The sequence below is a fragment of the Chlorocebus sabaeus genome, chromosome 10 (genome assembly GCF_047675955.1).
Source record: "Chlorocebus sabaeus isolate Y175 chromosome 10, mChlSab1.0.hap1, whole genome shotgun sequence".
In the NCBI taxonomy this organism is placed as follows: Eukaryota; Metazoa; Chordata; class Mammalia; order Primates; family Cercopithecidae; genus Chlorocebus; species Chlorocebus sabaeus.
Window position 1 is genome coordinate 75874776 of NC_132913.1, and position 13913 is coordinate 75888688.

The 13913-nt window shown below is 36.5% G+C and overlaps 1 protein-coding gene across 10 annotated transcripts in view; it reads left to right on the forward strand.

The window, feature by feature from the left end:
• GULP1 (GULP PTB domain containing engulfment adaptor 1) overlaps positions 1-13913 on the forward strand; it is a 301980-nt gene that overhangs the window by 264380 nt on the left and 23687 nt on the right. For all 10 annotated transcript variants that reach the window (XR_012094240.1, XR_012094241.1, XM_038001858.2 and 7 more), the window contains 2 exons: positions 10750-10866; positions 11551-11643. Coding sequence is in view for 8 of the 10 variants with exons in the window: in XM_038001858.2 (XP_037857786.1) it covers positions 10750-10866; positions 11551-11643 (210 nt within the window). In the remaining 2 variants the exon portion in view is untranslated. The remainder of the gene's footprint in view (positions 1-10749; positions 10867-11550; positions 11644-13913) is intronic.

A 13913-nucleotide genomic window follows, 5' to 3' on the forward strand; every position in this document is an offset into this window, starting at 1 on the left:
TGTCTCCTGCCATGATTCTGAGGCCTCCACAGCCATGGGGAACTGTAAGTCCAATTAAACCTCTTTTTCTTCCCAGTCCCAGGTATGTCTTTATCAGCAGCATAAAAACAGACTAATACAGTAAATTGGTACAAGTAGAGTGCGGTGTTGCTGAAAAGATATCCAAAAATGTGGAAGCGGCTTTGGAACTGGGTAACAGGCAGAGGTTGCAACAGTTTGGAGGGTGCAGAAGAAGACAGGGAAATTTGGGAAAGTTTAGAACTTCCTGGAGACTTGTTGAATGGTTTTGACCAAAAGCCTGAATGTGATATGGACAATAAGGTCCAGGTTGAGGTGGTCTCAGATGGAGATGAAGAACTTATTGGAAATTGAAGCAGAGGTGACTCTTGTTATGTTTTAGCAAAGAGAATGGCAGTATTTTGCTCCTGCATTCAAGATTTGCAGAAGTTTGAACTTGAGAGAGATAATTTAGGGTATCTGGTGGAAGAAATTTCTAAGCATCAAAGCATTCAAGAAGTAACCTGGGTGCTGTTAAAGGCGTTCAGTTTTATAAGGGAAGCAGAGCATAAAAGTTCAGAAAATTTGCAACCTGACAATGTGATAGAAAAGAAAAACCCATTTTTTGAGGAGAAATTCAAGCTGCTACAGAAATTTGCGTAGAGAATGAGGAGCCAAATGTTAATCCCCAAGACAATGGGGAAAATGTCTCCAGGGCATGTCAGAGGTGTTCACAGCAATCCCTCCCATCACAGGCCCTGAAGCCTAGGAGAGAATGGTTTCCTGGGCCTGGCCCAGGGTCCCTGTGCTGTGTGCACCCTAGGGAGTTGGTGCCCTGCATCCAAGTTACTTCAGCCATGGCTAAAACGGTCCAGGGTAGAGCTCAGGCTATGGCTTCAGAGAGTGCAAGTCCCAAGCCTTGGCAGCTTCCATGTAGTGTTGAGCCTGCAAGTGCACAGAAGTCAATAATTGGGGTTTGAGAACCTCTACTTAGATTTCAGAAGATGTATGGAAACACCTGGATGCCCAGGCAGAATTATGCCACAGGGGTGGGGCACTCATGGAGAACCTTTGCTAGGGCAGTGTGGAGGGGAAATGTGGGGTCAGAGCACCCATACAGAGTCCCCACTGGGGCACTGCCTAGGGGAGCTGTGAGAAGAGGCTCACTTGCTTTTGATTTTACAGGCTCATAGGCAGAAGGGACTAGCCTTGTCTCAGATGAGACTTTGAACTGTGGACTTTTGGGTTAATGCTTAAATGAATTAAGGTTTTGGGGGACTGTTGGAAAGGCATGATTGGTTTTGAAATGTGAGGACATGAGATTTGGAGGGGCCAGGGGTAGACTGATATGGTTTGACTCTGTGTCTGCACCTAAATCTCATCTTGAATTGCAGCTCCCATAATTGCCACATGTTGTGGGAGGAACCTGGTGGAGATAATTTAAATCATCAGGGCAGTTTCCCACATACTGTTCTCATGGTAGTGAATAAGTCTCATGAGATCTGATAGTTTTATCAGGGGTTTTCACTTTTGCATCTTCCTCATTTTATCTGGCCACTGCCACATAAAAAGGGCCTTTTGCTTCCTGCCATGATTCTGGGTATATCTTTATCAGCAGCATGAAAACAGACTAATATAGCCAGGCTGCAAATTTTCTAAACTTTTATGCTCCACTTTCCCTTTAAACATAAGTTCCAACTTTAGGTAATTTCTTTGCTTATGCATATGAGTATAGCTTGTTAGAAGCAGCCAGGTCAAACCTTGAGTGCTTTGTTGCTTAGAAATTTCTTCCTCCAGTTACCCTAAATCATCATTCTCAAGTTGAAAGTTCCACCTAGGACAGGGGCACAATGCAGCTAAGTTATTTGCTAAGGTGTAACAAAAGTGACCTTTCCTCCAGTTCCCAATAAGTTCCTCATTTATATCTGAGACCTTCTCAGGTTGGACTTCACTGTCTACATCACTATTGGCATTTTGGTCACAACCATTTAACTAGTCTCTAGAAAATTCCAAACTTTCCCTCATTTTCCCATCTTCTGAGCCCTTTAAAGTCTTCCAACCTCTGCCTGTTACCCAGTTCCAAAGTGAATTCCACATGTTCAGGTAGTTTTATAGCAATGCCCCAGTCTTCAGTACCAGTTTTCTGTATTAGTATGTTCTCACATTGCTATAAAGATATACCTAAGATGGGGTAATTTATAAAGAGAGAAGTTTAATTGGTTCACAATTCTACAGGCTGTACAGGAAGCATGATGCTGGCCTCTACACAGCTTCTGTTGATGCCTCAAGAAACTTACCATCGTGACAGAAGGCAAAGCAGGTGCAGGCATGGCTTACATGGCAGGAGCAGGATGGAAGGTAATGAGGAGGTGCTGCATACTTTTAAGTGACCAGATCTCATGAGAACCTACTCACTATTATGAGTACAGCACCAAACAGATGGTGCTAAACCATTTATGAGAAATTCACCCCCGTGATCGAATCACCTCCCACCAGGTCCCACCTCCAATACTGGAGATTACAATTTGATATGAGATTTCATGGAGACAGAGGTCCAAACCATATCAGCTATAAACAGCAGTAGTGAGAGCTGCCATTTCCTTGGAGGGTTAGTGTGCAGATATTAGGGGAGGTTGTGGTGAATTTGTGCTGGGGACTGGAATGTTAAGCATATCACTGTTTAAGCCCCAGTCGTGGCAACAGTAGGCTGATCATACCTATCTTTATTCTCTCTAGGCTGATATATACAGGCAGTGGTATTATGGTTACCAGTGGACCAATTCTTGGGCCTCTAGTTGGCTTGCTTGGATGCCAGTCATGGCCACAGTGGACTGAGCAGGTGGACAAGTTCTTGGTCCCCTAAGCAGGCACTGTGGTATGGGTTATGGTAGTATCAGTGACAGGAAAATTATCTGCATCCCAGGTATTGTATGTTGATGTTGGCAGTGGCTATGATGGGCTGAGTGAGCCAGTCTTCAGGCCCTTAGGTGTGAGTTAAGGTAGTAGCATCCAGGAGTATAGAGTTTAGGACCAACCTCATGCCTCTGGGAGGTGCACTCAAGTGCCCAATGTGGTGGATTGTGTTGGGTAATCCACAGGACCCTGGGCTAAGTCCTGGAGTCTGTGCTGGGCAAGCTTGTGCTCAGATCCCCCAGTGGTGACAGTAGTCGCTAGCTGTAGTGGGCAGGGGCAGGGCAATTCTCAGGTCCCTGGCAGAATGCATGAGTGAGGGGCAGTAGTAGCCACGCTGAAGCCCCAGCATTGCAGACGTTGGCGTTGTCCTTGGTAGCCACATCTTGGGCTGGGGTGTGGGGAATGCGCATCCTTCTTATGGCCCAATCCTGTTGCACTTGCCTTCAGCCCTGGCAGTGGTAGTCCTTGCCTGGGTTGTACCTCAGCCCCAGCTACAGGAGCCCCTACTCAGCTTGTGACTAAGTTTCAGTGGCAACTTGCACCCCACTCACATCCCATTCTCAGTCTCCGTGGCACTTGTGTTCTATCAGGCAGCTACAGCCAATGCCTTGTTTGTTTCTCAGCCTCACCCATGGGAGCTTATTCCCAGGTCATGTCCTAGTCCCAGCAGCAACAGCCCAAGTTTCCCTAATGCCTCAGCCTCAGCACTTCTGTGCCCCAGGACAGTGTGCAATCTGCTCAAGGCTAGGATTCAAACTGGCATCTTGCTGTAGCTGCTTAGGTCTCAGAAATGTTGTGGGACCTAGTGCAAGCTCCCTCATGGGAGCAGTTCTATCACATGGTCTACCAACAGCTCCATATTTTAGTTTCAGGAGTTGGGAGGGTTGAAGGGCTGTCCCTTTGTCAGGATTGCATGATTCCGTGATGGGGATGAGGGCTGCTGGAAGTCTCTCACTCACTCTTTTCCCATGTATGGAAAGTCACTCCTGGCTCCCAGCTGATCTCAACCAAACAGGCTGCCTGTCTTCTTCTTTCTTCCTTGCGTTTGGTGTTTCCTGTCACTTTTCTGTTGAATTTCAGTGTTTGCTCTTGGATTATATATTCAAAATGTGATTAAAGTGCCAAGATTTATTTATGAAATGACATTAGTTTCTTAAAAAATGAAATAGAAATTCTGGCAGTTTTATTTGGCAAAAAGGCAAATCTACAATTATAGTTGTACATTTTAATGCTTTTCTCAGCAATTGACAGAAGAAGTAGAAAAAAAGTCAATAAAGGTACCCCCCCCAAAAAAACCCCCAATATCACCCACTACTTTAATAGACGTGAATAGAATTCTATCCCAAGCAACAGAGTGTACTTCCTTCTTGAATGCACATGGAATGTTTACAGAGGTACACTGTATGCTGGGTCATATTAGGGGACTCAATAAGTTTCAAAATGGAAAATATCACAGCATATATTGTCTAACTACAAATATATGGAACTAAATATTTGGCCCACATATTTAAAGTTAAATATTTTGTACAAATATTTACAATTAAAATACCCTTTATGTAACTCTAGCTAAAAGAAAAGTTACAGGGGAATTAAATTATTCCTTAATTGTAAAATACAATGTATCAAAATTTTTAAAAGATAAAGCTGCTGAGAGGCAAATTCATAGCTTTCAATCTTTATATAAGAAAATATAAAAAAGTTAAAATTAATCGTTTTAGTCCTGACATTGTAAAGTTAAATGAAAACAAGAAAAACAAACCAAAATTAAAGTAGAAGGTTATGAAATGCTAGAATGGAATCAATGACATTGAAATTGGACAAACAATAAAGAAAATTAACAAGGCCAAATATTCGTTCTTCATTAAAAATGAAATTAATAATCGCTAAAAAGTCATCAGGGACAAAAGTGACAGAAAACACAAATTGCCAATACTAGAAATAGTGGCTGCAGATCCTATATTCTTTATAAGGATACAAAGATAAATATTATATAACTATTATTCCAGTAAATTTGGTAAATAATATAAAATTGATGAATATCTTGAAACTCAATTTACCAGATTGAAAAATATGAATATATAAAATTATATATAAATATTTAATATAAATATATTTAATTTATAAATGTAAACTTATATTTATATTTTTTAAAAAGATTTGGAACTAAATATTTGGCCCACATATTTGGAATTAAATATTTGGTCCAAATATTTGACAAAACTTTTTGACAAGTGAAATACCAAGCCCAGATAGTTTCACTATTAAAATTTGTAAAACATTTCTTTTTAAAATACCAATTATACATAAACCTTTTCAGAATTAAGAGAATAAAGTAACACTTCTAATCATTTTAATGAAGCCAGTGTTTCCCTGATTGAAAAACATAACAAAGACCTTACAAAAAATGAAAATTATATTCCAGTGTTTCTTATGATATAGACTGAACACTCTTTTACATAGTAATTCCAAATCAAGTCCAGCAATATATAAAATATAAAAGAGATAATACATTATTACCAGGTGAGGTTTATCCCAGGAATTCAAGTTTGGTTTAACATACAAAAAATCAATCAACATAATACAACATCTTAGCAGAATAATAACACCGTAATTTCAGCAAATACAGAAACGCTAATAGACAAAATTCAACACATTGCTGCTAAATTTATAACACGCTAGGAATAGAAGAGACTTTTTTTTTTTTCTGATAAAAACTTTAAAAGTCCTACAGGTAACATCATAATTAACGGTGAATTATTGAATGCTTTCCTTCTAAGACTGGGAACAATGTAAGGATGTCCGTTCTTACTACCTATTTAACATGGTATTAGATGTCTTAGCTAGTGAATAGATGGGGAGGAAGGGCACAAAGATAGGAAAGAAATAGGAAAAAATTGTCTTTTTTCGCAGATATAGTATCAACTTTTTTACATAAAAATTGCTGAGAATCTACAACCACTAGATTTATGAAACAAATTTAGCAAAAACAAAGCTTACAAGTCATGTACAAAATTAAATTATGCCTGTCTACTAGCAAAAAGAAAGAAAGAAAAATGTATTTACTCTAGCATCAGGAAACATGAAATAATGAGAATTTTAAAAATATGCAAGGCCTCCATACTGAAATCTTCAAAGTATTGATGTAGGTAAAAAAGACCTAAAGTAATGGAAGAAAGGTATCATATTTATGGATTGGAAGGCTCAGTTTAATTGTGGTCAATTCTACCAAATTTATCGATCCATGGTTTCAATACAATTCTGATTAAAATCACAATGGGATTGTTAGTAAAAATTGCAAAGTTACTTCTAATAAGGTATATAAATGACCTAGAGTGAAAACAAATTAATTTTGAGAGAGAAACCCAAAATCTGGGGAAGCATACCTGATGTCAGAACTTACCTTTAACTCTTATCAAGTCAGGGTGGTATTAATGTAATAATAAGTAATTAATGAACTGTATTGTAGAGTTTAAAAATATCCATACATACATGGTTAATTTTTTTTCCACAAATGTGACAAAAAAATTCAATGGAAAAAAGAAAGTCTTTTTGACAAATGGTGTTGAAATAACTAGCTAAATATATGGAAAAAATTATGAAAATTATCTTCTACTTATGGTACATGAAACTATTTGAGATAGATCATAGACATAAAAGTAGAAGCTTTTGTAATCTTATATGTAACTTTCATTAAAACATAGAATGTCATTATGAACTTTGGATGAATAGTGATTTCCTAGAAATGACCCTAAAAGCACTACACATGAACAAAAAAAGAATACAATGGACTTTATCAAAAATAAAACATTGTCTGTTAATCTATAAACACTATCAGCAAACTGGAAAAGCAAGCGGCTATTTTCCCAATACATGTATCTGAAAAAGGATCTGTATCCAGACTATATAAAAACTCCTAAAAGTCACTAATAAAAAGACAAAACACCTAATAAAAGTGGGCAGTAGACTTCTACAGGAAGTTAGTTTATTAAAGAGAACATAAAAAAGGCAATGAACACATGAAACTGGGCTAATATTATTATTCAACAGGGAAATATAAATTTAAAACACATTAATATAGCATCACTCGTCCAGTATATTGTCTCAAATGAAAAAGACTGTCAATATCTGTTGTTTCTGAGAATGTGACATAACAAAAAGTCTCTTACTGCTGGTGGAAATTCAAAATGATATTACTTTGGAAAACAGTTGCACAGTTTCTTATAATGTTAAAGATAGACCTCCTATGATTTAACAATTACCTTCTAGGTATTTACCAAGAGACAAGAAAACATATGTCTACAAAAAGATCTTAGAAGAATGTTTGTGGTAGTTTTCATGTCTAATAACTAAGAACTGACAAAACCATGAATGTCCATCAGTATTACAATGGATAAATCACTTGTGGTATATCAGCAGCAAAGGCTAATCAGCAACAAAACCAATATGTTATTGATATGTACAACACGTATGAAACTCAACAACTTTAAGTTAACAGAAGAATACAGACACAAAAGAATACATATTATATAGTCTATTTGTATAGATATCAAGGACAGGCAAAACTGATTTATAGTGATAAAAATTGGAGAATGGTCACCCATAATAGATGGGATTTGACTGAAAGTAGGCAAAAGAGACATTCTGGCAGGCTAGAAATATTATTTATTTTTAATAAGTTGGGGATTATGTATCTTATATGATTTATAAATTTATTATGATCTGTGCATTTCATTGTATATAAATTTTACCCCCCACCCCCAAAAGTGTGATGGTTGGAGAGTCAGAAATCTGGATTTAAATTTCATTTTCTCCACTCACTAGCTTTAGGCAAGTTATACAACTTTACAAAATTGCAGTTTCATCATATGTATTGTGGGGTAATTATAATCCTTACTTCAGAGCCGTAATGAGAATCAAGTAAAATAATATATGCAGAATATTTACTAGACATCTAAGTGCCTAATAAAGATGTTATTATAAAATGAGAACATGGTTTTTTTAAGTTACTAATATAAATAAATAATATGAGGCCAAATATCATTAATGAAGAATCAACAATGTTACCATTTAAATGATTCTTTATAATGTACAAATTGATTATTTGAAGATAACATAATGTCTCGTTAAAATAATACATCGACACTTTGGGAGGCCAAGGCGGGAGGATCACCTGTGGGCAGGAGTTCGAGACCAGCCTGGCCAACATAGTGAAACCCCGTCTCTACTAAAAATACAAAAATTAGCTGGGTGTGGTGGCACATCCCAGCAACTCAGGAGGCTGAGACAGGAGAATTTCTTGAACCCAGAGGGTGGAAGTTGCAGTTTGAGCCGAGATCGCACCACTCTAGCCTGGGTGGCTGAGTGAGACACCATCTCAAAAAAAAAAAAAAAAAAAAAAAAAAAGAAAACAAGAAGGATACATCAAAATCATAATTTAGAAGGGAAACAACCTATAATTAAAAATCTACTCATCTGACAAAGGTCTAATATCTAGAATTTACAAGGAACTTAAACATATTTATAAGAAAAAAACAACCTCATCACAAAGTGGGCAAAGGATATGAAGAGACACTTCTCAAAAGAAGACATTTATGCGACCAACAAGCATATGAAAAGAAAACTCAACATCACTGATCATCAGAAAAATGCAAATCAAAACCACAATGAGATACCATCTCACACCAGTCAGAATGGTGATTATTAAAAAGTCAGGAAACAATAGATGCTGGCAAGCCTGTGGAGAAATAGAAACACTTTTACACTGTTGGTAGGAATGTAAATTAGTTCAATCATTGTGGAAGACAGGGTGGCAATTCCTCAAGGATCTAGAACTGGAACTACCATTTGACCCAGAAATCTCATTACTGGGTATACACCCAAAGGAATACAAATCATTCTGCTATAAAGACAAATGCACACGTATGTTTATTGCAGCACTATTTCCAATAGCAAAGACTTGGAACCAACCCAAATGCCCATTAATGATAGACTGGATTAAGAAAAGGTGGTACATATATCCCATATCCCATGAAATACTATGCAGCCATAAAAAGGAATGAGATCATGTCCTTTGCAGGGACATGGATGAAGCTGGAAGCTGTCATCCTCAGCAAACTAACACAGGAACAGAAAAGCAAACACCACATGTTCTCACTCAGAAGTGGGAGTTGAACAATGAGAACATATGGACACAGAGAGTGGAACAACACACACCAGGGCCCATTAGGGGGTGGGAGGTGAGGGGAGGGAACTTGGAGGATGGGTCAATAGGTGCAGCAAACCACCATGGCACACGTATACCTATGTAACTAACCTGCACATTCTGCACATGTATCCCATGTTTTTTTAGAAGAAATTTTTAAAAAGAAGAAAAAAGTCTTTTTATCGTAAAATAAATAGAAACTTATTACCCAAAGATTTGAAATTAGAAACAGAAAACAAATTATTCATAATCCCACAATCTATCAAAACCACTTCTACCACTTTTTAATGTTACAAATAATCTTAATATCTAACACAACCAGTTAGTTTAAGTCATTGAACATGCATACATTGGTATCTGTCATTTTCATTTATTTAGTAGTTTTTATTATAGCTCATTGTTGTTTACTTTCCTGTCTTTTTTCTTTTCTTTCATAAAACAATATTCCTTTAAAATATTATGTACATATTTTGCACTTTTTAGTTAACTAGGTTAAATACTGTATTTTTTGTCTAAAGCCCTCCTTAAATAATGAACTATAAAAATTCCATTAAATGATAGAAGCTGATTAACAAAGCATGTTTTCATTTTAGGTTGATCACAGCAGATAATAAATTATTAGGATTTGTAGTAAAGTTAAAGCATAGCATTTTCAATATATATTACTAGCAGTCTTCTTGTTGTCTGGCGGTCTTATGGCATAATTGTGACAACATTAAATCTGACTCATGCCTTTACCAAAAGTCTTTATAATGTTGATTAAGTAAATAAATCTCTATTTAATATAAGTCTTTACTATGTGCAAGACATTATAAATTCAGTGGAGATATGAATGGAGAAGAAATGAGCTGGTGGACATAAGATATATTTGTGGCAGTTTCTAATCAATAGATCTGAGATTGTTAGTTGTTTACAAGCCCAAATTCAGATGATATATATTTTTTTTTATCACTGGCATTGTGTTTTACCAAAATACAAACTGTTTACCATCGCTTAAAATTGGGAGCTCTCATATAAAACTTCAGACTTCTGACCTTATCTTGTATACATAAGATCTGACAGTTTCAGATTGGAATTGCTCACTTCCACCAGGCAACAATTAACTGGGACCGAGTAGCAGGTGTGCCATTTAGAGGGCATACCTCAAGTTTTCCAGAGACACCACCTGGCAGCCTCATTCAGTTACCTGCTTAGGGTTTAACAAACCCGCCTCACAAGGAAAAGGAAATAAGTAGCTAAGCAAGAAGAGAAACGGCATTTGGCACTCTGCTTTCATTTAATAGGCACTAAATATTTGAGAAAGGGAGAAAAACTGGTAGGAAAAAAATAATACAATAAAAGAGATGAGAATTTTGACAGAAAGAACTCTTGCTTCCAACTTTCTCACTTCAACAGCTGTTCAGTAATGCCCACCCCAAGTCTGCTTGTTTTTTCAATGCTGTGGCTGGGTAGGCATTGAGTTATTATGTTAGCATACTACCTTGCTCTTTTACTACATCTCTACTACAAACTGTTGCCCTTTTGAAGTACCTCTTGTGAATGTCTTACAGTAAGTGCTTATATGAATGTTGCTTTCTCAATTCAAAAAAAGTTTGACATATTATTAAAATGCAAATCATTGTTTGATTTTTACACAGGCTGAAGAGATCACTTTAACAATTGGCCAAGCATTTGACCTGGCATACAGGAAATTTCTAGAATCAGGAGGAAAAGATGTTGAAACAAGAAAACAGATCGCAGGGTTACAAAAAAGAGTGAGTAAACTAAGCTTGTTGTTTTACATTTGTGTGATGTAAGTACAGGGAAACTTGCATATCATCAAACAAATTTAGAAGACCTGCCATTAAATTTCCCCAACACTGACTGATTGGAACTGCTTTCACTATGTTCCCATAATTTTTCATTCCTGATCCCCTGCACAGCTTTTTTTTTTTTTTTTTTTTTTTTAACTATTTTATATTGAATTCCCACAAGAACTTAGTGTTCTCATGTGACTTTGCTTCACTTCCTGATGCTTCTCATGGGGATCAGAGCAGCAGAAGCAGCAGATGCTGGGTAAGTGGTTTTCCATGCAGATCAGATTCCTTGGTAATTAAATTATGCCTTTCTCCACTCTTCAAAATCATCATAAGCAAGTTTCACTGTCTTGTGGTTATATTCCAAGATTATGGGTATAGTTTGCACAGTCCAACAAGAAAACTCAATGTTGAGATATTAGGAACATAAAATTTGCACACACATACAAATATATTATAAATTTAAGTCTTTCAATGATCTGAAATCCTCCAACATTTCCCAAACTTTATCAAACAGTTTTCTCCCCATGCACAACAAAGTACATTAAGGTTTTGCATAATATAAATTCCTACTCATAACTGTAGCCGGTATATTCCAAGAAAAAAAAACAGAAAGTTATTCAATAATCATTTTCTTTTTAGATCCAAGACTTAGAAACAGAAAATATGGAACTTAAAAATAAAGTACAAGATTTGGAAAACCAACTAAGAATAACTCAAGTATCAACATCTCCAGTGAGTATATTGAACATGTGTATGTTTTCCTTAGAAACAAGATTTTGTGGTGATAAAACATCTCTGTATCACTAGTTCTGCAATATTTCACATAATACTTTGGGATCAGTAATTTCAAAGTAAACATGCATAGAGATGAAGGCTGCTAAGCAGTTTAATTTAAAACTTAAAATTACCTAGTTAGTTCAAATCAGAGTTGTTTTCTATGTTGCTGTTTTCCTCTGGGTTTTCTAACATAATTCAACCCTCGACTTAGTCTTAAGTTTTATTAAATAATATAATTATTCTCTTTGTGGCATATTCTTCTTTCATTTCTGTTAATTACTATTTGCTGAGTTAGATTTAATGACCTATGCCAGTCTCCCCTTGAAGTGCTCAACTTCATTATGGGAATTCAGCTGTGAGCAAGACTGAAACTGGTTTCTTATATTACATGGTAAGGGTTCCCACTGGGAGTGAGGCAATTGTATTTCAAACATTAAAATGAGTGGTATTCTCTGCAGACAAAACTCAAGTCCTTGTAGTTAAAATATTTATGTCTGATTTGTCACAGTTTTAAAATCCTTTTCCCAATACCATGTATGATATCATTATTACGTGGTTTTGGCAAAGGGAATTTATTGGAGGGAGGTGGAATTTAAAACAATATTTTTTCTAGGCAAAATATATTCAGGAGAAGATGATTTTTGGTTTGAATCATCTGTACTACTGATATTCTGTATTAAAGTGTATTTATTATTCTTCATTTAAAAAATTTAATATCTAAGCCAAGCACAGTGACTTATATCTGTAATCCCAACATTTTGGGAGGTCAAGGCAGGCAGATCGTTTGAGCCCAGGGGTTCAAGACGAGTCTGGCAACATGGTGAAACCTTGTCTCTACAAAAAATACAAAAAAGTATCCAGGCATGTTGGCACACCCCTGTAGTCTCAGCCACTGGGGAGGCTGAGGTGAGAGGATGCCCTGAGCCCAGAGGTCATGGCTGCAGTGATCCATATATGATAGCACCACCCCACTCCATCCTGGGTGACAGAGAAAGACCCTGTTTCAAAAAAAAATCATATCTAACTTATAACATAAACATGAACTGAAAAAAGAAATTTGTTGCAAAATTTTTTATGGAAGCTTATTGTGCTTCAATGAAAATGTTCATTTTTTAATATCTAATACTAGAATCGTTCACAAGGTCATCACTATGAATAAGAATGTTTCTATAGAAGTTTCATGTTGGGTTTCAAACTTGGCACACTCTGGAAATGGGTCAAAAAATGGTCTTTCTTGTAAACTCACATTTTTCCACCTCCCATATGAAAGAGTGAGCATTTCCATTGCTTGGCTTGTGGGTTTTGTGTTTTGTACCAGTAGGGCTGCTATGGCCTTGATGAGAGAGGTTGAGACTGAGGTACTGACATATATGTACTGGAGCATCCTCTTCAGGTTCTGGTTTTATTCTGATATTCCTTCTTATTTTTTCTTGTCATTGTTTGCTGCTCACCAGGATTATGATTTTTTCTCGCCTCTCTAACTGCAAGGGACAGAACATCAGCTCAAATTTGTTATTCAACCTTCCATCCCAAGATGGAACACACATCCTCTTGGGTCTTGTTGAAATTCATATGATAAGCCATGTCGTGAAATATACTAGGAGAATAATAATAAATATACTTCATTTATATGAAGGGGAAGTAACTTTTTCAAGGAGTATTGATAACGTAGTTGTTTCTGGAATTCATCACATATGAAGAGTAGCGTTGCTTTCATTTTTGTGTTGACAAAGGAGTAAAGTAAGCTCCATCAGCTTTTTGGATGCAAACCCAAAACTGGTCATTGTGTATCCTCTTTATCTGAGGAAGAACATTTGAGAAGAGCAAAGAGGTTTCAAACATATTAATCAAACTACATCCTACTTTTTTTATCTTCCCAAAGCAGACGCTGCTCTGAGAAGAAGGTGGGTCAGGATTTGGATTATGAATGTGCATTGGTGATCTCATAGGGTTACTGAGTCAGCTTCAGAAGTGACAAAGGACAGGAGGAATGACAAGATGACCCTTGCTTCAGTGTCTTTGACCATTTAGCTGAAATAGCTATTTCAAGTGGAAAGCATGCAAGTTGATATATGAAGGAAACGTAACCTGTTCATAAGCATAATTCATTTATTTAGCAATTCTCACTAGTAGAGCCAGTTATATATAAAGAGTAAAAATATTGAAAAAGCCATGTTTTAAAATGAATTAGCCCTCCCAAGGTTACATCATGTAATAATTATTTT